Raw genomic sequence first — 27,875 nt, forward strand, 5'->3', positions numbered from 1 at the left:
GACTAGAAGATTTTGAATAAAGGTTTGAATTAATTTTGGCATAAAATAACTCCTCGAATGGCATGACCGCCACTGGGAGCTAAGTGGTGATATCTGCTGAAAGGGAATGAAAACTTGAAACCGTTTTTCATACGTGGATAGGTAGATGGTTCAGCTGTGTGACAAGATTTTCCGCGGAGTGTTTCTCAGAACATTCAAAAGACAAAGGAATGCTATTAAATCGGTTATCTATCATTATCAGTATTCCCTGACGAGGAAATTCTGTTCCTTACAAAATATGGTATTTCCTATTTCGGGAAGTCTGCCTTTTACGTAGTATTTGTTCGTCAATTTATGACATTTATCACTGATTAGAACCTACAGCTCGTCATGGTCTTTCTTTTAGAATTGTATTGCATTCTGGGATATCAAGCGAGAAAGTAGCGGCGAACTGGGTCCAAACGTGTTTGTAATCAAAATGGCGGCCAATGTTTTCGTTCGGTGAGGGCATTGGTAGAAATCTTTCTTCCCCAGCTAGCTTGAAGATAATTTCATAAGTACGTAAGCCTACCCATAACTGCAATATCGTGTTTATGAATAATATGGATAGCATGACCAAAGAGAAGGAGTATTTTGGTGAAGAAACCTCTGGGAGTTTTTGGACAACCCCAGCAGACGAGGGCTTCCGGTTCTCGAATCTTTCTTCAAATCACATGTCTACCCTTAAGGAGAGCGGACCGTTCGTTGCTGTAGTGTTGTGTTATTGGGATAATGTATTAGGACCTAGACTTCAGCATGTGTGGAGAGGAGTTGGAGATGCAGAATCTCAGGTATATTTTGCCGTATTGTAAAATCTTCGCTTTTGTAAATTGAAAGAGACTGAACAATTATAATTTTGGCTAATGGAACTACTGTTCGACAGTTTTCATTTGAATGGTCACATTTCAGGATTTCGTCCACAGACTCAAAAGTTAGAACCACCTTGTACAGCATAATAAACAGCACCACACCACAGGAAAGTACTGCTCAGTACTTTTCATTTGAATGGTCACACTTAAAAGGTTTATCCGCAGACTCAAAATTAGAACCACCTTGTACAGCATAATAACAGCACCACAGGGAAGTACTGCTTAGTAGCTTTCATTTGAATGATCACACTTTAGAATTTCATCCACAGACTCAAAAGTTAGGACCACCTTGTACAGAAAAATAACAGCACCACAGGAAAGTACTGCTCAGTAGCTTTCATTTGAATGGTCACACTTTAGGATTTCATCCACAGACTAAAAAGCTACAGCCATTATGTGCATCACAATAAACAGAGAAATAAATACCACCTACTGATGATACATGACTTACTTGACTTTGACTAATCTGCTCAGGCTATTGAAACATAAGTCAGTGTTACCAACAACAGTCCTTGTGGCCAGGTTCTACTCTCACAAAGATGGTTGTGCTGGACAGACTGACGAGACTCTTGACTGCGTGGGGAGGGAGAAGGAGGGGGAGAGCCCGGGGAGGGTACTTCCATATATGGGCTATATAGGTACGTGCCGTAAGATAGGGTATGGTTTTTGAGGTTCTCAGTCCTTAAATAGGGTATCATTTTTTCCTCATTTAGCAACACGTTCCTGGATTAGTCCTTAGAAAGGGTACCTAAATTGTATCAGTTAAATTGAAGCTAATGTAATTGCCACGTTTTACGAAAAAGAAATGGCTTTTTAAAACTGAAGTGTCCGCTGAAGTATTAGGAAAGCGATTTTCATAGAGATTTGTGTTTATCCGTGCACATTAGCCGTTGTTTGGGTCCCTTGAATAGGGTGTCATTTTTCAGGTTCGGTCCTTAAAAAGGGTATCCGTTTACCTTCCTTTACCCTTAAATAGGGTCAGGGTTAGAGAACCTTAGCGGCACACCCCTATCGAAAATTTTTGGGAGTACCCACCCTGTGGGGGAGAGGGGTTACTTAGGTATATCAATGACAGGGAGTTATGAATGAGGCCTACAGCTGTAGTTGTTAGACCAAAAGTCTTGCTAAGCTAAAACTCCCCCCCCCACCACCACCACCACTGCCAAGTCCACACCAAAAAATTCCCCCTTCAAGCCCCAAAAAGGTCTAATTCTACTTGCCTGCCATAATTATACCCTGGGCCTATTAGTGCATATCATCACAGTACTATAATTTATATTTCTTCTTTAATGTGATTATGTTATGATGAAGTACAATGATACATGTATCTGAAGTTAAAAGCATCTTCAATGTTTGTTTATTTCTCAAAGGAATCAAGTGTCCGATATGTAGTGGGCCGAACCCTTCATGGTGAACTTTTGCGAGATGTCCCTGAAAATATGGTGGACACAAAGCTATTTGTGCTGAAAGATCGCAATATTGTGTGTCATTCTTTTATTTTCTCCGGCCGTGACAAGTCTGGAGCCAATATATCCGGCCTGTCCCTCATCATTCCATTCTCGGAATTCAAGAGTTACTTGCCATTTGTAGAGCTGATAGAAGAGCGAGTCAAGATTCTTATTGCTAAGTTGAGAGTCTTGCAAGCCAAGGTACCTGTCTTATCTTTAAAATGGTGTGATGTGAAATAAGTTGGTAAATTTTGTGGAATTTTGTCCACCTTCACCTTAAATTTTTATATTTAGGTAAAATGGTAAGAGAGGGAATTTTGCACATGGGTCACAAGATACATATGTTCCCTCGCAGTCAATGCTTGTCTTGGTTTCTGTAGGCAAAATGCGACAATCTTGGACAAAACGAGTTTAGGAAAATGTAAATTGTGCATATAGACTTCAATCTCCCTTAAAGGAAACACCATCAGGGGAACAGTAAACCTTCACTCTCCCCTCCCCCTCACTAAATCTTGCTTTGAAGGTCGCAGCATGGTCCAACCTTTATTTCAAATATGGTGGACTGAGCGTGATGAGGGAGGGGGGCTGAGTTGTCAATGTAGCAGTGAAATTTGCGCATTGACAACAAGTTTCTTCACAGTTTTGTGCAAGATTGGTATTGATTTCTCAAGGCCAATCCCAGAATTCACTTTGCCAGTACCCTTTTACGTGGAGTTATATTCACCTGAGAGGAGATGTTGTAGTATAATGGCTAGGGTGTTCCATGTGTGATGCAAAGGTTGGTGGTTTGTGTTCTTAGACATAAAACCTTACTCCAGGTTGCGTCGCCTTGCCCGGATGAATAAATGAGTGCTGGTGACATACTGCTAGGGTGGGCCTGTGATGAACTAGCATACCATCTAGGGGGGAGTGGTAATACTCCAAGTCACTTCATGCTGAGTATCCTGTGATGGACTAGCATCCTATCCAAGGAGTAGGTAGTAGTACTCCTAGTCTGTTTGAATTGGGGAGGGGGGGGGGGGGGGAATAGCCATACTCCTTGTTGCTTCATGCTGGCTATCCTGTGATGGACTAGCATCCCATCCAGGAGGGTGTAGTAATACTCCTAGTCACTTCATGCTGGGTATCCTGTGAGGACCAATATCCCATCCAGGGAGGTGTTGTGATACTCCTAGACACTTCATGCTGGGTTTCATGTGATGGACTTAAGCATCCCATCCGGGGGATGTAGTAATACTCCTAGACACTTCATGCTGGGTTTCGTGTGATGGACTAGCATCCCATCCGGGGGATGTAGTGATACTCCTTGACACTTCATGCTGGGTATCATGTAGTAAACTAGCATCCCATCCAGGGGGGAATAGCAATACTCCTAGTTGCTTCATGCTGGGTATCCTGTGATGGACTAGCATCCCATCCGAGGGGAGTAGCAATAGTCCTAGTGACTTCATGCTGGGTATCCTGTGATAGACTAGCATCCCATCCAAGGAGGAGTAGTAATACTCCTAGACAGTTCATGCTGGGTATCGTGTGATAAACTAGCATTCTATCCAGGGGGAGTAGTGACACTCCTAGTTGATGCTATAGAATCTGGATTAAGGTTTGGCCAAGTTTTTTCACCTGTGGATCTTGTGCAATTGTCACCCTACAATGACAGACAATTTGCAATTCTTTAACATGGCTTAAAATTCTGTCTGGAAATGGATGAGGATTATGTAATTGCGTAATTGCAGATGTTTAATAATATTATGCTTGTAGTGCTTCATTATAGTTTTTGCTGATTATTATAATCATTATTACATTGTTTTCTTTGTTTTATTTAGAACTTGTCATCTGCACTGTCTGCGTTTGGCACTCACCTGCCTCGCTTTATCCAGACTATTACAAGCCTCAGAACAGCAGGCATTCCTGATTCTATTCCAGTGAGTATTACATTTTATAATATTTGTGCAGAAAAAAAAATCATAAATGTAGTGTCCCTAAAAAGCATAACTTTGCACATGTTTTTAAAAATTTTTATATGGTCATCCCTTACCCCAAATACAGTCAACTCTCGCTTTGTGGACACCTCGCTATCACAGACACCCCAATAATACAGACAGCAGCTAAATCCCTGGCAAAAATAAATAATTTACAGGCGTTTGACTGAAATAAATTCCTGCTATTACGGACTCCCACTATTAAGGACACTAAGCCGCAGTCCTGAGGGTGTCTGCAATAAACGGAGTTGACTGTACATGCTACACGAACATGGCAGAGTTTGAAATAAATGCATCCAACATTCATTCCAGGGTCCAGGGTTGATTTAAACCCAGTCTTATGTACCTCATCACTATCATAACATGAATCACATTTTACACAGCCTTTAGGGATAACGTACAAACATTTACCTTTTTTTAAAGAAGGGGATGTTTTCTAACTGTGGTGCTGAGCACTATAATTGAATGGCTTTGTGCAAGCACGTGTGTTCGTTTTCTATATAGTGTTTGGCTATTCACAAGCTGACAAAATTAAATTCTGCTTCTGTTTTAGTTAAGTGAGACTGCCTTTGGCCCAGGAAAAGCAAGTTCTTTTGATAATCTCTTCCTGATGAGGTATCACTTTATTTTTAATATAGTTCAGGAAAGTCCTCTGAAAGTAAAATCTCTAGTTTTGTACTTAGAATGTCGTCTACTACTAGAAAACATTTGGAGAGAGCTGGTCATAAATAAAATAATAGAGTCTGTGCACGGCGGCCATGTTGGAGGACCAAAACAATACAATGATTTTCCTTTGGGAAATATATTCTATTGTTATGCAAACATCTGCTATTGTTTTAGTCCTCCAACATGGCCGCAGTGCACACACTCTATAGAGGTTAAAAACAATGATTACTAGTATAAAAATTAGTATTATTTTTATGTCATCAATTTTTTATCTATTGTTATTTATTAATCTTGATCAATAAAAAATATATTATATTTTCTATTACTGTAGACTGTAGAAACATTCCTCTCTATTTTTTCTTTCCAGAGTTATTACATCTCATTTACAGACGTTTGGGAGCACTCTTGTTGTTGGAAAAGCATTGGATAAAGTCAATTTGGTAATGTTTCTCTGTTTTTATATTCTTGCTTGCCTCAGAGTCCATTGTACTAAAGTGGCGACGTCACAAAATTTGAACTTACAAAATTGTGGTATTTAATGAAGCAGTTTGAAAGACCATTGTAAAAAAATCGCTCACTAGCCAAAAGTTGTGCTGTGTTCAATGTCTGATCATTTTTATATATATTGGCATTGTTTATCAAAATGAAATATTAATGTCCAAATGACCACAAAACCTGCCTACAGTGAGGCCATCCCCTTTTAAAATTGAGAGCTAAAGAGGAGGTGAAGTCGCCCAATTCAGCTTCTGTATAAAGAAATGTAAAATATATGAAACATATATTTTGAACTGCGGATGAAAGATCAATTAGAAGAAAGATCCTCGTAGTTACTACGCAACTTAAGCAGTTGGGAAAAAGAGAGCGTGAAGAAAATTCAGATTTGAACGGGATTCGAACCCATGACCACTGCGATGCCGGTGCAGTGCTCTACCAACTGAGCTATCAAGCCAACTGGGAGCTGGTCATATTGTGAGTTCGTGATATACCCGTGAAGGATGAATAAATGAAAGTAAATATATGAAACATATATTTTGAACAGCGGATGAAAGATCAAATAGAGGAAAGATCCTCGCAATTACTACACAGCTTAAGCAGTTGTGAAAAGAAAGCCTCAAAAAAATTCAGGCTTGAACGGGATTCGAACCCATGACCTCTGCGATGCCAGTGCAGTGCAGCTTCTGTATGCAGTTTTGTGGGACGGTGCTTTTGTTTTAAAACTAGAACCAAAGATTTGATCAGTTGTTTATGTTGCCACAACTGTTGTTTCCTGATGATATCTAGTTACTGCATCTCTCCTTTTTTCTTTCATATATTTTTTTACTCAAAACAGCCAACCCTAAATTTTGAAACTGCACTAAAGGTAAACTGACGAAAAAGAAGGGACAGTCATTTGTTTTATTGTTTTATTACAACTAATCGAACAACCCTAAATTTTGAAACTTCAGTGATGGTAAACGGGAAAAAAAAGGGAATTGCCATTTGTATTTGTTTTTTTATGACAACTAACCGAACAACCCTAAATTTTGAAATTTCAGTGATGATAAACGGGAAAAAAGGGGAATAGCCATTTGTTTTTGTTGTTTTATGACAACTTATTGAACAACCCTAAATTTTGAAACTGCAGTGATGGTAAACGGGAAAAAAAGGGAATAGCCATTTGTATTTGTTGTTGTTTCGTTATAGATGGTGAACACCTTAGCTCTGTTGTTGTCTTCTGAGGAGCGACGGCAATCACGTTATGCAGTGGAGACATTATCAAACGACCCTGATTTATATGATTCAGATCTGTTTGTGCAAGGCTTATTAAAGGTATGCACCGAAATTTGCTTTTGTTGTTGACATTTTTGTTTGGCCCATAAAGTCAATCTTCCCTTCTTCTACACTTTTGTCCAGAAATGCACCTAACCCTGAATTTGGGTATTTTATATAAGACAGATCTTTTTGTCGTTTTCATATGACTTCATGTTTGACAGAATTATTTGTGTTTTAGTAAGAATTTAGGGTAGGGGACACTTTGTGATGTCTATCATACATTTCATGCATCTCATTAGGGTGCATTTCTGGACATATCTTCTTCTAATGCCGAGGAATTCGGATAATGCACGTCTAAGACGAAAATCTGCCTCACAGAAGATTGTCTATTGTAGATGTACGGAAATTACAACTATCTCTTAAATCATAATTCAAAGATTCAAAGACTGCTAAACGAGAGAGTTTTAATACATGAAAGACTATTACCGTAAGTGGCAGTACTCATGTGTCACGTTCGTCATCACTCGTCACATTCGAGCGTCACGTGTCACATTCGTGCGTCACTCGTAAGTTCGTATGCACGCAACTTGCAACAAGAAAGTCTAGAAAAAAATTCAGCCTTGAACGGAGGTCATACTGGCAATACTGTGACTACCAGTACAGTACTCATCCAACTGAGCTATCAAGCCAACTGGGAGCCTGGTCATTTCAGTTGTGTTTGTAATATACCAGTTTTAGCAAAGTGACTAACATCTCATAAGTAGGTAAATTATGATCATCCGGGTGAGTGTAGTCCTGAGAAGGACTGTTTGTGGCGACATTGACTGACGTTTCGGCAGCCAGAGCGGAAATCATCTTCAGAGTCGAGAAAATTGTGGAACGTCAGTAAATGGTATAAATGTATCTGGTTGTTGACCTGATTGGTCAACGAAGTTGAGATGTTATTGGTCGTTTGTCCAGATCCACTTGTCGCAATGTAAATTCTAGATGGGATTTTCTCGTAAGGCAAGTTTTTATGTGACCTTTCCAACAAAATTCGTAACTTTGATTGGATAAATTTGAAAGCATTTGGCCTTCGCCGGATTCATATTTGATGAGCTCTCCTTCTTGAGACGAGATCTCCTGTAGCACAAATTTCCGTTTGTAATATGGGCCCGGCTGGCCAACGCACCTATTTCTCATAGCCTTTGAGCAGTGTGTTCGGTTGTGTAGGGAAGGCAAAATTTGGGAGATTGTGTTGTTAAAGAGGCACTGTCGCGGCGATTTTGTTGTATTTTGGTCAAGACCGCTCAAATTTTTGACAAAGAACTTTTCTATAACGTGAAATTGCTGTTAGAGCACCAGGAAGAAAATATTAAGCCATCTATCCGAGAAAAAACAAACTATAATCACGTTTTAGCGATTTGTCCAAAATACACAGGAAGAACTTGAAAAAATTGGCCAATTATTTCAAGTTGCAATCCATTTCCATCCAAGCCATCCGCAGCCAAACATAATTAATACTAGTTTCTGTGCACTAATAGGGTTATTGTTAACAAGACTGAAACATTATTTTGACGATTCCGTGGATTCAAATATGTATTTTGGTTATGCAAAGTGACACAACAAAAGGCTGACACAACCCTTTAAACGGTGACTTAACTTACCCATATTGCACGCCAGAGTTCCAAGGAAGCATTCAGTGTTCCAGTGAGAGGGATCATTACTAGCAGTCTACCAAGCACTCTGGTTGACTTGGATACTGGTGACGTCAAACAGACCCATCCATTTAATGAACACGTGGTCATTAGAAAAGAATTCATTGATATTGAGTTGGCACTGCTGTTAGAAGAAGCAGAAGATGCCCCAGTCTTTCCTGCACTGTAAGTACAAATTTGACAAACTTTGTCATGAAACTTTTCACCTTGGAGATATTGAAAGTTCACCTGTACGACAGGAAAGTACTGCTCAATAGTTTTCACTTGAATGGCACATTTTAGGATTTCATCCACAGACTCAAAAGTTAGAATCACCTTGTGCAGCGTAATAAACAGCACCACAGGAAAGTACTGCTCAGCAGCTTTCATTTGAATGATAAAAATTTTAGGATTTCATCTACAGACTAAAAAGTTAGTACTACCTTGTACAGCATAATAAACAGCCCCACAGGAAAGTACTGCTCAGCAGCTTTCATTTGAATGGTCACACTTTAGGATTTCATCCATCGACTCAAAAGTTAGAACTACCTTGTACAGCATAATAAACAGTATCACAGGAAAGTACTGCTCAGAAGCTTTTATTTGAATGATCACACTTTAGGATTTCATCCACAGACTCAAAAGTTAGAACTACCTTGTACAGCACAATAAACAGCACCATAGGAAATTACTGTTCCGTATCTTTCATTTGAATGGTTAGTTACGCTTTACGCGTTAGTATTTTATCCGAAGAATCAAAAGTTAGAACCTCCTTGTTTAGCTGGGCATAATAACCAAGGCCACAAGGCCAATCTGTGATTTGAAGATTGCTTCCGCAACCGAACTCTGCCAAATAGCTTTCATTTTAAGGGTCACAGTTAAAGAACACTTTCGTTAAAACGTTAGAACCACCTTATTCAGCATGACAAACAGCACCAAACGAAATTGTACGGCGATAATTAGTATACTAATAATGTACAATTCAGCTAAATGGTGCTTTCTCGTTCTTTTTCAGGGGCTTGTTTCACAACTCTGAAGAGGTCGGCATGCTGGTACAAACATTTATGCATGATGTAAGTGTACAAGACTGAATCGATTACTAGATACAGGCGCCCTTGTAAATTCACGACACACTCAATGAACCTCTTCTATCTTTATTTGCAGCTCAATCTTCTTCCGTATGTTTGTGGTGTCCGCGAGGGATTCGTGGACAATTTTTTGCGGCTTCTTGACAGGAAAGCTCTGGCGCTCATAAAATACGTGGAGGCTAAGTCGTATGTATAAAAATGAGATAGCGAGAGTTGAGGAGAGTTGAAACTCTCGTCTGGGCCGATATCACACTGTATATTCGATACCATTGATATTGGGGTTTCCATAACAAATATCGATACTCGTGAGAAATATCGGTTGTCAAGATATCGTTCGATACTGCTTAGGTAACTAGTTCGAATAAGAATAAGCGTTTATATTTTATACTGCTTTAGAGGAAATTCTGTTTCGATATCATTATCGATATCGAACAAAATGCCAAATATCGGTGAGTATCGTGCTTGTATCGGATTGATTTGAAAAACTGGTATCGGGCCACTAATAGCGCACTTATTGAGGCCTTGTACACGCTTACGTGCTTAAAGAAGTCTGCTTTTACGTTTCTCTGTGAACTTCTTGCGTTTTCGCGTCTTTAAATCAACTTACGCCTATATTCTTTATTTATTTATTTATTTATTTATTTATTTATTTATTTATTTTTTCATTTATTTATTTATTCATTTATTTACCCCCACTAATTAACAATAGACAGTAAAATTAAAACTAGGAAGGCGAGGGACTGCACAACAGAGCTAGGCTCCATGTTAAGTGCACTGGCTGAAAGGAAGGTGCAAGCTTTTGATGCCTTTTCGCTTATTGTCTAACCTTAAACGATACGATAGATTGTCAAAAGTATCCGTTGTGAACTGTTCATACTCACACTTCATATTTTCAAGGTTTCCAAATTTGAAAGCGTATTCGAAAGCCAGCTTTTTAAACCAATGAATACACTGAGATGTACGTTTCTGACCGTTTAAGAATGGAGGATGGGGAAGCACCAAAAAGCGCACAGCCCGCTAAAGTGGACGGGGATTGAATTTGCTCGTAACGTCTTTCAATGATTGGCCCAGCTCCTGCTAGGACCAACGACTTCCAATGCCACTATCTGTTCACAGTCTTTCCAATGTTAATTTTTAATCATTGAATTCCTGTCTACACCCCTACCAATTTCAATTTCTGTCCACAGCAATACTGATGCCAAGTTCTGTTCGCGGCAACCAATATGAAACTGTTATCACAGAATTCCAACTGTAAACAGCCCAACCATTGCTAGTTTCCCCTCACAGGCCTACCAATCCCAATCCGAGCCTATACCAGTCACAGCACTACCAGTTTCCACAAGGCTACCAAATCCAGTCTCTAATCCCACATCTTTTTTCCCTGTCACGCTGTTAGGTCACTTGGCACAGTACCGCTGGACCATAATGCTAAGCGGCAGTTGCGTCAGGACTTACAGCTCGCTACCGAGGCCGACTACTCCATCGTGTTAACGCGCGCGGAGAAACTACATCCGGGAATTTACACGTTTCTGAATGGAGATCCTCGTCAAACCGTTGCTCGTACACAGGCCAATTTAGAGTATCTCTGACTGACGTGAAAAATGCAAAATAAAATGAAACGGAACATCTTCCTTCGCGCCAGGGAAATACTAAACAGTGGCAAATTTGTGGACTTCTGAGAAAGAACGAAGGGAAATATGGACGGAACTGAGAGTCGCACAAATTCGTTAATCAAGAGAGTCGCCCCATATTGTGTGCACGCATAGCTTAGCTGCTGATTGGTCGAGTGGCAGAAAGCCCTGGGTTCCCAAAGTCAGCTCGTTGAGTTGGTCCCTGTAGTATTTCAATGTAGTACTTTTTTCTTTTTCTCCTTGAAGCGTGAAGGATGTCATATTGAAGATTTAAAACCTCTCTGGTTACAAATTGTTTAAGATACAAGCTTTCGACTGTAAACTACAATCTTCGAAGGAAAGAAGGTTGTCGTTTTAAGAAGGACTCGTCGAGTTATTCCATGTTGTAGTTTATCCACGGTTCCTCTCGCCCTAAGCACCTACCAGCGCCTCTCAAAGATGGATTCGTGGAGTTGATCTCTACCAACATTTACACTTAATCTTTACATAATTTTTTTCGTAACTGAAACTGAACTGAATAACTTTAGTTGAGCGATGTAGTTATTCATCTCGCTCTAAGAACGGCGCTTCTCTAAAATTCTGGACTTGTTCGCTGGAGAGATTGTCTCCTATATAATGGAGTTAATTTCTCAATCTTTGCAGAGCATTTTGTTTGCCAACTGTTTTACTCCGTTGCGAATTTCTCGGATTCTCCAGAAGTAGAGACAAGGATTGAGCGCCGACGATAAAAAAATTAACATGGCCGATATCCTGAAGGCGGTAATCAATTGCGGTGATATTTTCCACAATAAAAGGAGAACAATATTCAAAACAAGCGGGAGATAGCACAAGTAAAACAAAGCCAACAACAGGAGGATAGTGAAAACAGATTTCCTGTATTTTGTCATGTTGATAAAAGGCTGCCTTGTGCTACTTTGCCGAGATGTCATGTTCAGAACATTCACTTGAACTCTCCGCTGCTGTCGGCGAATGATCCGAAAAACTTGAAGATAAGTCAGGGTGGTTGTCAAAAAGCAAAACAGAAGCAAACAGATGACTAGCATGTTTGCCAAATTGCAGTAACCTCCTCTCAACTTATACAACGTGCGATACGCTGTAATTGGTACTGGCAGTATCAGCAACGCGACCAGGAGTTTCCAAACTCGAGTTGAATTCATCCATCTTCGTCGAGTCATGTAAAGCCATCTTTCGATCGCTATTACAGTTATAGTGAGAATGATAATTGTTGTTGTGTAAGTTCCAATGCCCCCGACAACCAAGTGAGTGTAAAAAAGCAGCGATGACTCTGTCGGTGGCGACTGTTCCAAGACGCCTATCAGTTCCTTTGTAGCGTACGAAGGCTGGTATATGAGTCCGCAAACGAAGTTCTCCGCAGACAGAACAGCGAGGAGGAAGTACGAAGGCTTTCTAAGGGAATCGTTTCTCCAGATGGCGAGAATAACAAGTAAATTCCCTGCTACTGTTATGGGTGATAACACTGCAAGGATAATAGATGTGGTGATTGTCCCGAAATAGTTTCTATTCCAAATCAAAGATAAGCTTGAATCACAATGTGTACTGCTCATCTTCATTGAACGTGTTACATTTGTTATTGCGTAGCAGATGAAAGGTTCCTGAGTTGCATGAAGTTTTGTTTTTTTTTTTCTAAATTTACGATAGTGCTAAATACCTTAACCAAGACCGACCATAGCTTTGATCGTGGCTACACGCCCTTAATATTCGTTCAAAATGAAGCAAAGCCTTTTTTTAGCATCGGGATCGATGTTTTGTAGATGTGTCAAATACCAGCAAATATGAGGTAGATACATGTAAACATAAGGGTAATAGACGTGAATATCGGGGTGATATTGCCTGATACTTAGATCACAACACATAGTTAAAAGTAAAATAAGAATCGTGTTCACCTGTCAAGGTTATTAAAGAGACAAGTTTTTCGTTCTTCCTGTATCAATTTCCGCTCTGTCGATAACATGTTCAATATATAAAAAATAGATTTTGTTGCAGATTAAAAAAATATGCAGATGTACGAAATAAAGCAACAACTACCGGTAAATTGGAAAAACAAACTGTGAGATAATAAAACTGCCAAGCGATCAGACGAGCCGCCTGTTGCCTATGTTCAGGCTAATGAAAGTCAAACACAGGCGATGGACTGAAAAGTGTTCCTTTTGAATTTATAGGACAACGCAGACATTTTGCTATCGCTAGAAAGACCGTTTAAGCTAAGAAAGAATGATCAGATGAAACTGTATTCTTTGACCTTTTTCACTTGTTTTTTAATTTGATTGTCCTCCGTGAATCTATGTTTTTTTAGAATTAAAAATTGTATGCGCTGCATGTTCAAGAGTAATCGCTTTCGCTTCACAAGCTAATTTTCCCCGTAGTTTAAATTGTATTCAAAATATGACAGGTCTTCACTGTGGGATTAAAAGCGCGCAAATTGGATATCTTCAACTCTCGATGATTATTGAATTAAGCGATTTGTAAAAAAATATCTTAAATTAAGGTACTCTGCAAATTTCAATTTTGTTTTAAGAATTGAAGAACTTGTTAATTATTGTGGATAAGTGAACGTATGACTTTGAAATGAAATTATGTAATATCCTGTTTTGGAAAGCCTTTCATCTAGAGGATACTATTTTTAGTTCTCCATAAATTATGTTGTTCTTTCTTGATTTTGCATTGCCGTAAGTGAAATGCTTTTCAGTTATTTTAACTGTGGGAACCTTTCGGTAAATCTAGCTGTAACAATAAAGAGATTTGACTAAATTTAAAAAACAAGCTTTATTTATGTAATAAAAAATGAAAAAGAGATACATTTTCGAAGAAAGCACCATTTCAAGGGAAGTAGTGAAAAGCTTATTTAATTTTATCACTGTTAAGGGGCTAGATTCATGAAGCGCTTTAAATTAAGATGTATCCTGATTGATTGTTTTATAACAATAGTTTATTGTAAGTCTTTGAGTATTTTATTTCTTTCATCCACTTAGCACATAATAACTTTATATTAATATTAATTTTGTAAATGAATATGTTTTTTAAGAGGAGGGGGGCACATCTAGGTTAGCTAATATTGTGCCCCTTACTACGATTGTTATTATGGTAAAATGAGAAGAATAGTTAATTGTATACATATCCATAAGGAAGAAGATACACTAGTATAAATTACACAAAGTTCGTTTGAGAGCAGAACAGATATTTGTACAATTTATAACATTATATGAGCCGATGATTAGTACTGAGCAGCATAAAATATAGGGCTGTTTACTTTGAGGGAGGAAGATCCTTGCACTAGGAAGATCCGAGAAGGTGGAAAAACTTTTCGTTTGCTTTACATGCAGAAACTTCGGCAAAGTGGTTACCAAATGGAGAAGGAAAAGAAGAATAACTGTCGACCTTGGGCAGCTGAACGCCCGGCTGCCGCCATGTTGTTCTTTTTGTCTCCAGTACTAGGATCTTCCGAGCGAAAGTAGTTTATTACATGGTGCTAGGATCTTCCTAGTACTAGGATCTTCCTATCTCTCAGCTAGGAAGTTCCTATCTCTAGGAAGATCCTAGCGCTAGGGCCAAGTACCACTTTTTGCATGTAAACTGAATAGAGAAAACATATGGCGCTAGGATGATACGCCCCCTAGGATCTTCCTAGTGCTAGGATCTTCCTCCCTCCATGTAAACAGCTCCTGAGACTAACAATAAGCTGTTGTTATGAAACAATACTAAGGGCACATCTTAACTTAAACCCCAGGGTCTTAAAGGGGTTTAGGGCTTCGGTCCGAAAAATGCTCAGTGGCTTTACTCCAGGGCTCCATTTGGATAGACTATTAGCAGTCTCTTATTTTTCCAAAGCGAGCGACAGTAAAGCTAGCCTCCTCTGCAGACGCTCATTTGGTTCGTCTAGTAATCTTTCCTCCTGTTCCAAAAGCTCTTCGAGGGAAGCTACACGTTATTAAAAGCGAGCGAACCAGGCGGGGAGGGAAGGGTGGTTTGGGGGGGGGGGGGTTGCTCCCCGTGAGGAGACTTGACGCATGAAGAGAAAATTAGGGTCTGCTCTTAGTCTTCCATTTAGACAGATCAGCATTCTTGTTCGTTGTTCAAGTATCATTTTTTTTATGTAGCAAAATGTCCTTAGTTTTCCATTCTATAAAGCGATGCGATGCATTCTATAAACTCCATGCTCATGTCACAAGGCTGTCCACACATTTGAGGAAATCAGAGTTGCGGAACTACAGGAAAGACGTGCTCGACGAAAGGCTAACGCCTCTCTGCCTCCGTCTACTCTTGAACATATGTGCACCGTATGTGGCCTGGCATGCGAATCCAAGATTGGTCTAGCCTCACACGAGACACCACTGACCTAGTAACACAACCACAGACTGACTGCTGAACACTCATCTTTCGAACGAAACGGAAGGAGAGACCACACAAAGTGATGCAAACACCTTTTCAAAGGTCTCTCCAGTTGAGGTAGAGGCCGGGTTATATCACTGGACCACGCAGATATTGTGAAATACTTGGTCTTGGAAATAGCAATATGAAGTTGATATCGCCTGATACCAGGATGTCAACACATTTTTGCAAGTAAACAAAAAAGGCCATTCTGAAATAGTATCTTTCTACATCGCCAATACACGAATTAGAAAATAAACAAGAAGCTAGTATCAGCTTAAACTCGGCCATATTTGACCACGTGGTGCGTAAGCCTACGATCTTTTAGCAGTGATAACCTCCAGCATCGCTAACTACCCCAAATCGATAGATACAGAGATATAGTGAGGTAATAAGTAACCACCAGATAGAATTACATTATTTGCAGTACGAATGAAATACAGGGAAAAACGAAATTTTTTAATTAGAATACCTTGTGCTTCATACGGATGCTTTAATTCCCGGGCTTTAATCCTTACGTTTTCACCTTTTATTTGGAGACAGAAACCATTTGCACATTGATTATTTTCAATACTAACCGTGAGTCAGATATGTATCTGTGTGACCCCAAATTGCGATCTTTTTAGCGTCATCATGACCTCCGGTATGATCGTCGTGAAGGCCACATTCAAGTGTTCTACGCTTTCTACCCTGAAATCTTGTGGTGATCACTGGCAATGTATTAAAACGTAAACTTTTGCAAGCGTTTTCCGTCATCATTGTTCAAGTCCGAATATTTACAGGTTTGGACAGAAATTATTTAAAGTAGTCATTAAGAATTTCCGAGATACTTCTCTTTATAAATGCTTAAGTCTTATTTTGAGTCATTTGTCTTGCATCCGCCATCTTGTATGTGACACGTCATTTGGTCATATACAAAGTCTTATGCATTATCTCTTGGACAATCGCGACACACGCCAAAAAAAATAAATGAAAAAGAACGCGACCGAGAACTTAACTCGGCGCCTCACGGCCCGAGTACAAAGGGATGCAACAATTTGATCATAGTGGCACTTTAAATCTTCCATCCGTTTTGAAATGTGTACCTCATATATACACCCTGAATTTTACACTATATGATCGACAATTTTATACAATAAGTTCATGCATAAAACAGGCACAAACTTAGTGATAAAACTGGCTAAACCTTAAAACGTAAGGAAAAAGTTCTTGGAAACTCCACCGGCTGCTCTGAGAAATTAAAAACAAACTGCTGTCAATCAAGGTACGTTAAGGGGCCGATTACATGAGCCGGGCTGGCTTGATTTGCCGCGATGGCATAGCTCAATTTTAATTTTGTTAATTAATTAATAAACTAATTAATTTGGCTGATTATTTTTCACATACAAATAGCCTGTTCCTTCGTTGACTTCGTTTGTCACATTTAAATTAAAAGATGGACTTTTCGATGATAAATTTCGTTGTAGAGCGGAATTTTGTTGTGAAAAAATGCTGCCCGGTAGGCAAATACATACTAAACTCTCAACCCGATTTTCAGGGGATCGCAAATTCTCGTATAATTTGTTGTGATAAACAGACATGCCGAGATGTCGAGCCGGCTAACCGGGCCAGCCCAGCTCAGTTAACCGGCCCCTTAGTGCGTTCGGAAAACTGTGTCGTAAATCGTTTGTTACATTATTTGTTTTGTTGGACCGTACATCCGAACAGTACATTGCTGATTGACATTTGATTATTAATTTGATTGACGTGTACCTCGTGATTACATTAGCACGTACTTTTGTATCTTTTATATCGTTTTGTATGCGTCTCAAGTTCAGTTGTGGTTTTACGGCTTTCGAGTATGTTGTAAATAACACGAGTTGAATTTCGATTAAATCGTTTTGAATGTCATTGCGTTTGTTTTTCCTTTGGATCTGTTTTACGACAAACTGGACCATACAGGATCTGTCACACAACCTGCGCATACGGCCGCCTCTCGCCACAGAAAACGGTTTTTCAACAAGTGTAGAAGAAAACCATAGTAGTTACTCTGCTCCAATCACAGCACAAGCAAGCAACAACAGGAACCAATCCACCATACGGAAAAAGATGGCGGATGTATATTTTAACCACAATACCGTTGCAAACGTAGCACAGCCAGTCAGTCCGAGAGGCGGCGGGAATGGCACGACGAAAAGTTTTCGTCGCGCCATTTCCGCGTCGAGCATAACATGGACATAAAAAGCCATATATTTGGCGAAATTCCTTCTTGTACTAACAAACTTTTGCATGCAGCGTTTGAGAATTTTAGTACCCGTTTTAGTACCTTCTTTCTTTGCGTTGTAATCCTTTCTAGGGTTTTGTTATGCTAAGAATTATGTGCCAGTTGTCACCTTTTTCGGTACGGTGCATTCAAATCCTAAGCGGCCACTACAGGTAAGCGGCGTTAAGTGCGAGAAAACGCGTGTGAGTAAGACACAATTGATTTCGCTTTAACATCCGAGTTACGGAAAGTTTGTGAAACAATAACACAACGTTATGTAACAAAACCAAACACTAGCTTTGACTTTTCGCCACTCCGGTGAAAAGTATTTGAGAAAACATGAAGTACTTTCGCAGTAACAGAAATTGTTCTTAGTTATAATTCACTGTTGGCTTCTTTAGACCTGATTTTTGTTGTGTTAAAAACCGCACTGCCAGATAACTATCAGCTGTGCTTGTATCTTCTTCTCCAAACAGTTTTCTTCTAACATCTAACGCGCGCTGGTGTGACTGGAGAGCAGAGGTGTAGTCACCGAGCTGATATTGTGTGACCCCGATCTCATGGTAACTATCAGCTGTGCTGGCATGTTCTTCTCCAAACAGTTTTGTTCTAACATCTAACGCGTGCTGATGTGACTGGAGGGCAGAGGTGTAGTCACCGAGCTGGTATTGTGTGACCCCGATCTCTTGGTAACTATCAGCTGTCTTTGCATGTTCTTCTCCAAACAGTTTTCTTCTAACATCTAACGCGTGCTGGTGTGACTGGAGAGCAGAGGTATAGTCACCGAGCTGATATTGTGTGACTCCGAGTGACTGGTAACTATTAGCTGTGTCTGCATGGTTTTCTCCAAACAGTTTTCTTCTAACATCTAACGCGCGCTGGTGTGACTGGAGGGCAGAGGTGTAGTCACCGAGCTGATATTGTGTGTCCCCGATCTCATGGTAACTATCAGCTGTGCTGGCATGTTCTTCTCCAAACAGTTTTGTTCTAACATCTAACGCGTGCTGATGTGACTGGAGGGCAGAGGTGTAGTCACCGAGCTGGTATTGTGTGACCCCGATCTCTTGGTAACTATCAGCTGTCTTTGCATGTTCTTCTCCAAACAGTTTTCTTCTAACATCTAACGCGTGCTGGTGTGACTGGAGAGCAGAGGTATAGTCACCGAGCTGATATTGTGTGACTCCGAGTGACTGGTAACTATTAGCTGTGTCTGCATGGTTTTCTCCAAACAGTTTTCTTCTAACATCTAACGCGCGCTGGTGTGACTGGAGGGCAGAGGTGTAGTCACCGAGCTGATATTGTGTGTCCCCGATCTCATGGTAACTATCAGCTGTGCTGGCATGTTCTTCTCCAAACAGTTTTCTTCTAACATCTAACGCGTGCTGCTGTGACTGGAGAGCAGAGGTGTAGTCACCGAGCTGATATTGTGTGTCCCCGATCTCATGGTAACTATCAGCTGTGCTAGCATGTTCTTCTCCAAACAGTTTTCTTCTAACATCTAACGCGTGCTGCTGTGACTGGAGAGCAGAGGTGTAGTCACCGAGCTGATATTGTGTGTCCCCGATCTCATGGTAACTATCAGCTCTGCTGGCATGTTCTTCTCCAAACAGTTTTGTTCTAACATCTAACGCGTGCTGCTGTGACTGGAGGGCAGAGGTGTAGTCAGTAAGCTGAAATTGTGTCATCCCGAGTGAATGATAACTATTAGCTGTGTTTGCATGTTCTTCTCCAAACAGTTTTCTTCCAACATCTAACGTATGCTGGTGTGACTTGCGAGCAGAAGTGTAATCACCAAGTTGAAATTGTGACTTCCCTAGTAAATGGCAACTATCAGCTGTCTCTGCATGTTCTTCTCCTAACAGTTTACTTCTAACATCTAAAGCGTGCTGGTGTGACTGGAGAGCAGAGGTGTAGTCACCAAGCTGATTTTGTGTCATTCCGACTGAATGGTAACTATCAGATGTGCTTGCATGTTCTTCCCCAAACAGTTTTCTTCTAACATCTAACGCATGCTGGTGTGACTGGAGAGCAGAGGTGTAGTCACCAAGCTGAAATTTTGTCATCCCGAGTGAATGGTAACTATTAGCTGTGTTTGCATGTTCTTCTCCAAACAGTTTTCTTCTAACATCCAATGCATGCTGGTGTGATTGGAGGGCAGAGGTGTAGTCACCAAGCCGATATTGTGTGACTCCGATATCATAGTAACTATGAGCTGTTTTTGCATGTTCTTCTCCAAACACTTTTTTTCTAACATCTAACGCGTGCTGGTGTGACTGGAGAGCAGAGGTGTAGTCACCAAGCTGATATTGTGTGTCCCCGATCTCATGGTAACAATCAGCTGTGTCTTCATGTTCTTCTCCGAATAGTTTACTTCTAACATCTAACGCGTGCTGGAGGGCAGAAGTGTAGTCACCAAGCTGATATTGTGTGATCCCGAGTGAATGGTAACTATCAGCTGTCTTTGCATGTTCTTTTCCAAATAGTTTACTTCTAACATCTAACGCATGCTGGTCTGACTGTAGAGCAGAGGTGTAGTCACGTAGTCGTGTGACTCCGATCTCAAAGTAACTATCAGCTGTGGTTGCATGTTCTTCTCCAAACATTTTTTTTCTAACATCTAACGCATGCTGGTGTGACTGGAGAGCAGAGGTGTAGTCACCAAGCTGAAATTGTATTATCCCGAGTGAATGGTAACTATTAGCTGTGTCTGCATGTTCTTCTCCTAATAGTTTTCTTCTAACATCTAACGCGCGCTGGTGTGACTGGAGAGCAGAGGTGTAGTCACCAAGCTGAAATTGTGTCATCCCGAGTGAATGGTAACTATGAGCTGTGTCAACATGTTCTTCTCCTAATAGTTTTCTTCTAACATCTAACGCGTGCTGGTCTGACTGGAGAGCAGAGGTGTAGTCACCAAGCTGATATTGTGTGGTCCCGAGTGAATGGTAACTATCAGCTGTGTCTGCATGTTCTTCTCCTGATAGTTTTCTTCTAACATCTAACGCCTGCTGGTCTGACTGGAGACTAGAGGTGTATTCACCGAGGTGGTATTGAGTGTTCGCGAGTGAATAGTAAATGTTTGCTGTGCTTGCGTGTTCTTTTCCAAAGAGCTCTAGTGTTATTTCTAACGAACGCATATTTGCTTCAAGAGCCTCCTGATAGTTTTTATTTCTTTTGTGAACCGTACCAAGATCCAAGTAACACTTAGCAAGTGCCTCACTATGTACTTGATAACGGGAGATAGAGGCTTCCTTATGTTTGCTGGAATTTCCTTCGCTGTAATTACATAGCTTGAGAGCTGTTTGATGAAAATTGATTCTTTCTTTGTACAGTTTCACTTGGTCTTCAATGCAGATGAAGTCCCCTATCAAGTCGGCAACACTGCGATGGAAATTGAACAAACCCGGAGAGACTAGAATCTCCGTTTCCACTTCTTTTAGTATTCGAAAAACAGTATTACTTAAATACTGCTTTGTATCAGTATCAAAAAATTTCTTTGCTGCTTCGCTGACAAGAAAGATGACTTCTAGTTTAAGTGGCTGATTAAGAAGAACGCTGGTGTCTCTTTGAGGGTTCGTTTCATTTTCAGTCTTTGCTATTCCTCGTTTTTCCAGTGGGGGAATAACAAGTAGGTGCGTGTCTCCAGCCATTCTGCATTCGTTTTGTGCCATTCTGAAAAACTTTGTGGAGTTTGACACGTTTGTTTTAAATTTGTAGAAAGAAGCAAGGATCTGGAAAACGACAGCTCTGAGGATGATTTGCTGCGGAGTTCCGTGCATTAAAGGAAAGGCCTCAAGTAAACAGTGAATCCCATCTTCTGTTTTTCCGGTAACAATTTGGTTGATTCCTAAGTAGCACAAACGTTTGCCCTCTTCCACGGAAACTGAAATGGACGATATTTGCATGTTTTTCGCGTCAGAAAGCCGCTGCATACTTCCGCTAGCATCTTCATTCACTACATTTTTAAAACAACTGGAAATAAGTAATTGCCTGTAGTACACACGTTCGCCAAGTTTATCTGCAGCCTGTAAAGCTTTGTTGAAAATATCGTCAAAGTTATTTTGCTCAGTAACACTCCAAAACAAGGAGACTAAAAAGATCTCCGCCTTAACCAAGACTTGAAAAACACTCAAAGCTGTGCTGGGATCCAAAATACCCTCTGAAAGGCTTGTAAGAATAATTTGTTTATCTTCGTAAAATGCTATAAATGCTTCCATGGAGTGACCAGTAAGAAACTGGTTGTTCAGCTTCTCGAAGAGGGAAACGTAAAACGCATTGAAGCGGGATTTTGAGTTTAGAACCGTTTCTTTCATTTCTTGTTCTCCCTTTTCTCGTGCAAATGATTGAATGAGCTTGTGCATTGAGAATGACCCGAGGTTCGCCGTTGAATCGAGAAGGGATTTCCTCAGGAGGCTTTGTAATATCTTTTTGGCATCAAAAATTCTTGTCTCTCCTAAAACAGCTGCAGCGACCTTGATAGTGAAATTTGAAGGAAGAATGCACAAGGAAACTAGCGCCTCTTTTTCTTTTGCAGAGAGTCTGTGGAAAGAGGAGTCAAAAAGAAATTGCAGTCGGTGATTGGTCGGATAATCTGGGTTGTCTAACATCTTCAAGATGCTTTCTGTTGAAGACTCCATAAAATCTTTAAGAAACTGACTTGGTTGGTCACCGTCTCCAGAAATTAAGGAACATAACAACCTTATGGCCAAAGGTACATGTCCACAAATTTGCGTAATTCGTCTGCAGTCGGAGGTGTTAACAGCTGGAAGCAATGCGTGAACTAGGGATTGAGAAGAAACTTCATTCAAAGGTCGTATTCTTACCGACTCATGGCCTTGAAAATTCAAGTTTATAAATTGGAAGGACTCCCTTGTTGTTACAATGAATGTCACCTTTTCATTTCGCCGAAGAATTTCTTCCAGAAGTTGAATGACGTCTTCTTTCACTTTCGGCAATCCACTTTCTAATACGTCATCAGCATTATCAAGAATAACTACCAAGGGATCTAAAATTTCGCCAACACGTTGGCAAAGCTCGTCATCCAGGGATAGACGTTGAACCGATGATTGATCTTCAGTGCCAAATGGCCTGACAAGGCTAAGAAGCTTTGATGTTACATCTTCTTTTGACTGAAGTCCTCGCAATGAGAGAAAATAGAGGGGCAGTCCTTGAGATTTGAGACCATGTCCCACTGCAATTGCAACCGACGTTTTTCCGAATCCTGGTGAACCCCAGACCGACACCATTCGGGTCGATTCGGAAGTAACGTGACCAACGATCTTCTGACACTCGCTCTGGCGGCCAGTGAAGTTAGGAACCATTGGAGGAAGACAAGATCTTGTCAGCGATGCTTTCCCACCTTTACAGACAAAAAAATGTATGTTAGTTTTGTTTAAAACGCGGCCTCTCTCTATCTCTCTCCCTGTGACCTCCTTGCAGCGCTTTTATTACTGATTTAATGGTCCGCGACCTTTGGAGAAAACTAAGGTTAATTTCTGGCACTAGTCATATAATGAATAAAGCAAACCAAAGATATTTCGCCAATTCTGTACTTAAACTGAGCAAAAACAGCATCCGCAATAGGAGAAAGATTTTAACGTCATTCCTGTTATTTCAGGTTCAGTAAAAGGTAAAAGTTTCATTTGACTACAACTACCAGAAAGCATTTCGTTTTCCTTTTCGAACTCAAATTTTGCAATAAGAATGTGGAGGAAATAACAACAGCTCTGATTAGCATGAGAAATAATCACAATGTCCTGTTTCAATGACAAGGGTGACAAAATCCGTTTCCAGGCTCTCTAGGCGTATATGTTGTGCTCGTCTGTAAGATTTAAAGAACAGAGGAAGTGTTTATTTGTGGTTCTGGTCGCTAGGTAACCAAGGTAAGGTGTAACTGTCCAGACTCGTTTCCAGGGTTTTTCCCCTAAAAAAAATACAAGGTTGGGAACGAGCTTAGACTAAGTGTTAAGTTTTCCATCAAAATATTCCTTGAAGGTACTTATTACCTCTGACACCTATATTATGAGACTGGAAGGTCCTTACCTGAAGTCTTCAACCGAGCATCGCGTTGATGTTGCGCCGATCTTAGCTCGTTAATCCTTTGTTCCAACATTGCGATGTCTCTTTTATTTGCTGTATCGCCTTCCTGATTCAGCTTAATGGCAGCTGCCAATGCTTTTAAATCGTCGATGTCTGTGGTTATACCCTCAAGAAACATGATGTACTTTCGAGTCTCCTCTCTGATACCTTGTTCCAATTTATGGACTTCATTTGTAGGAAAGTCCGACTCGGTCAAACTTCCAACGGCATCAATCACAGCCGTCGTAACTCCAAGAGCTATGAACGCATCTTTAGCGTGTTGCACACGTTGATCAAATGTTATTTTATCCATCTCTGAGCTTGTCGAATGGCAAAGTGCATTTCTCAGCAGTCGAAGTTGATCAACCGCAAGTGCAAAAGTTTCAGCATTGTTTCCAACCGGGCTCACCACAGATGCATGGAAACTTCCGAAAGGTACACCACGAGGCTTTACGTACAAATCACTGAGTGTTCTGCGGCGACCTGAGCTATCTGGTAAGGCGAAGGACTGGGCAAAGATAGTAGCCTGGAATAAGGCGGTGCAATCCCATTCATTGTAAGACAGGTGTGTAGGAACTCTGGTTGTACCACCTTCTGTGGACACATATAGATTTCTCACAGCAAGGGAGTCATCCCAGAGTTGGAATCCAGGGCGATGTCCAAAGGTGTTGTCCCACATGGTTTTGAAAGTCTGACGTAACGCTTTGGGGAATTCATTTAAAACGAGGCATGAAAACTTAAAGTAATTTAATTCTTCGTCTCGATAAGGCCTCAACGACATCTCGTATCAACATGTGTTAGAAATGATACGGATCCAACTGGACTTGAATTAACTGAAACCAATGAGAGAATAAATTGAGGTAAATACTAACTTCTTTAGCATTTTGAATCGCTTCTTGTCAGTCGCTAACAGATGTTGAATATCTGTGGCCAAGTTGATTAAAAATTCGTCTAGTTTAGGTATGAATTCCAAGATCTTTTCGAATTATATTAATTGTTGTTACGGCTTAAGGTCTCTCACAGCAGTTTCCAGCATTTATATTTTGAGAGATGAACACTACCACTTTTTATCAATTGATAAAACGATAATGGTATCAAACGAACACCTCATCATTGGAAAACAAGTCCTGGCCATTTTCTGGACTTAATAGCTTGCCATGAAAAGCATAACCTGATTAAAAAAAAATTTTTTTTTTAGTTTAAGTAGTTACAATTTAAAAACAAGCTAGGTGACCCCCATTTATTAATGCCATCGTGATCAGCTGCAAGTTTTTCAAAGTTTAAAAAAAAGTATAAGGAGGGGTTCTTAGCCACCTGTTTTTAACATGTTATACTGTTGCTATGGTAACCTATCAAGTTGCCATAATCCCATTCATCTACTGTGCTGTTGCCGAGACGTGTTTGCTTCCTTACGAAGATGGCGTAGAAAACCATGACAAGGTCCACTGCGTATTTTAGAAAATCATAACTTTCCTCGCTTTTAGTCCACGTTACAAATTTCAACCAAATGTGAGTGAAAACAATTTACATCACAAACTGAAGACTAAGATCTTTTTGCGAATTCAAGATTAACGTGATTAATACAAAACCAATCAGCATTTTCTCACAGCATGTCGGCTCTGTGTGGCCCACATGGCGAGCGTAAAACAAAGAGAGGTCGAAGTGAAAAGGAACCCGATTTGAAACAAATCCATAAAGCTATCAAATGTCTGAGAGGATAATAGCTCTAAGTGGAAGTGATGCATAACCACCCGGAATTGTGCTTGAGACTCAAAGTATAGATTGAAATTAAAACTGTAATCTTTTGATTGTTTTTATTTGCTCACTGAATTCATTTTCCCACTATTTTAAAATACACTAAATTTCTCCAAATTTCGTCTGCTTGCTAAAAAAGACCCAGTTGGTTAGGTGTAGAGAACGTCTCGACTGATTTGTTCTGCGTCAGATCAACAGTCACGACCCAAAGCCCCGAAAGAATTCAGAATACAACACAGTCGTTAAATAAATAGAAATAGAAGAAAGCCAGTCAGCTAACATTAGCTCTGTTGCTCTTGTTTAGTGCCATCAATGCAAAGAGCACCTTTTTATCTTATTTTGGTCTCTTGTGATATGACTTAACGTTATGTGATCAGGATGGTTTTAGTTAAGAGGCTCTTGCCCATAACTCAACACATACACATTTTAATTATTCATAATTCCGAGTGAAGCCAATATCAAACCGACAAACATGAGTCAAACTTCCCTTTGTATTTCAGATCAACACTAGAAAATCTTTTCCTTTATCAAAAAACTAGTAAAAAGTCCATCACCATGTCAGATAAGTGGGTACTGAGATACCCTGCTTCAATCTTTAAGTGATTTCAGCCAAGTGAAACCACCTGAATGGCACCCAGATATCCGATGGGAGTGCGATGCATGGTAATGCCATATAATGAAACAACACACACTGAGAGCCTAGTAAAATAAGCCAGATTATTCCAATCACGATTGTCCGTGCCATTCACAGTTTGCTGCAAAGAATCCGAGTCATCGTCATTACTGGGTCCCGGCTAAAACTAACTCAGTAATCTTGAAAACAACCTTCTAGTTGAACTTGTCTTTCAGTCCTTTGCATTAATTTCAATCATAACATACCGTTGTTAAACAGTTTCAAAACTTGTCCTAATAACGCAGCTCCCGACGGATGAGCAATTAGATTCAAAATTCAGTCTAACTGAGTTTGCAAGATAAAGACTAAATTATGTGCGCATGTAAGCACTTATTTACAAAAGGTTCCGTTTTATTTTGAGCAACAGAATACAGTCAACTCCCTTTATTGCGAACATCCTCGGGACTCCGATTTAGTGTTCTTAATAGCGAATGTCCATAATAGCGAGAATTTATTTCAGTCAAATGTCTGTAATTTATTTTGCCGGGGATTTAGCTGCTGTCCGTTTTGTCGGGGTGTCCATAATAGCAAGGTGTCCGCAAGGCGAGAGTTGCCCGTAATTACATAAAAAGAAACACCTACTCTTTAAGGATTAATACAATCGGGTGCTTAGGACTCAAAAATATTTAACAGCGAATCGTGCGCGAGCTATCAAAAGCCTTCCGTGGTTGAAACTTCGCTTCGACAGCATTTCGGTTCCTCGAAGGTCAGGCGACGTTCGAAGACGACAGGGCGGAAGCTGCAAGTTTTGTCTTGGAGCCACGAAGCCCCATGTTTCCTCATTAAATGATTCGAAACTCCAATTAAACCGTTTGTGACAGCCCTGGAAACTTTCTTTATACCGCAAAAACACTGAGTAAGATTCAATTTCAAATATTCGAGTATCCAGCGGCACTGATCAAAGATCAATTTAGCGGCTTCGTTAAGGACTACGCCAGGGAGTTTTCTAAACAATTCTATGCTAAAACTGGCAATTATGCAAGTTGTACCGTCATAAGCCTTTAAGCTATACATACAACGTACAATACCTGAATGAACGGCTTCAGTCTTGAGAAAGTTGTTGGGGGACACTATAAACGGCGGTTTATTACTCCACCTCAAAGCAAATGACTTGCAAACTCTTATGAGTTACATTCCGACAATGCCGACAAATAATGCAGCGAAATGCAGCGTGACTCCTTCAGGCAATTTACGCTATAGTTAGAACCTTCACAGTAGTGGGGTTTCCCGGCCTATCGAAACTGAAAATTCCAAACTATTTATGTCAGTGGAGAATTTATTATTGTCATTTGCGATGGACGCGACGGTGTGTAAAAACAAAATAATAATAATAAAAACAAATTTTCGCGAATCGCTGGCGCGGAAGAAACCTCCAATACAGAAGTACGTGGGTTCAAAGTACATTTGTTCAATCCAATATGGTTTATAATCTTCACACTGATTTTAGCAGCCTTAAGGCTAGTTTACACGTGCGATAAGCATATGCACGAGGTGACATACGCAGGCGCAGTGAATTAAAATTTTGGCGCCAAAATTTTAAATCCAAGATGGAGGACGCCGAGCAAGTATTCAGTGACGAGGAGATGTTGTTGCTTGTTCTTCTCTTGGTATTAAGCT

At 40.2% G+C, this 27,875-nt stretch overlaps 2 protein-coding genes across 3 annotated transcripts; one reads left to right on the forward strand and one right to left on the reverse strand.

Annotated features, from left to right (window-relative positions):
• Positions 1-405: 405 nt before the first annotated feature.
• On the forward strand, positions 406-13,943 carry LOC146462721 (guanine nucleotide exchange factor C9orf72 homolog). The gene is made up of 10 exons (XM_085085547.1): positions 406-809; positions 2,258-2,536; positions 4,159-4,257; positions 4,868-4,929; positions 5,348-5,420; positions 6,664-6,789; positions 8,395-8,594; positions 9,424-9,481; positions 9,573-9,682; positions 10,893-13,943. The coding sequence occupies exons 1-10, from the start codon at positions 573-575 to the stop codon at positions 11,083-11,085; spliced, it is 1,437 nt and encodes a 478-aa protein (XP_084941673.1). The 5' UTR covers positions 406-572; the 3' UTR covers positions 11,086-13,943.
• Positions 13,944-16,027: 2,084 nt separating this feature from the next.
• Positions 16,028-27,465, reverse strand: LOC146462722 (uncharacterized). 2 transcript variants are annotated; one of them, XM_085085545.1, is made up of 3 exons: positions 27,287-27,465; positions 23,795-24,663; positions 16,028-23,111 (listed from the first exon to the last, which is right to left on the reverse strand). In XM_085085545.1, the coding sequence occupies exons 2-3, from the start codon at positions 24,609-24,611 to the stop codon at positions 18,127-18,129; spliced, it is 5,802 nt and encodes a 1,933-aa protein (XP_084941671.1). In that variant the 5' UTR covers positions 24,612-24,663; positions 27,287-27,465; the 3' UTR covers positions 16,028-18,126. The 2 variants fall into 2 exon arrangements, with proteins under 2 accessions (XP_084941671.1, XP_084941672.1); XM_085085546.1 differs by having other exon boundaries at positions 23,795-24,653; positions 27,278-27,465.
• Between the last annotated feature and the right edge of the window lie 410 nt (positions 27,466-27,875).

The sequence above is a fragment of the Pavona decussata genome, unplaced genomic scaffold (assembly GCF_977016875.1).
Source record: "Pavona decussata unplaced genomic scaffold, jaPavDecu1.1 SCAFFOLD_186, whole genome shotgun sequence".
Classification (NCBI taxonomy): Eukaryota; Metazoa; Cnidaria; class Anthozoa; order Scleractinia; family Agariciidae; genus Pavona; species Pavona decussata.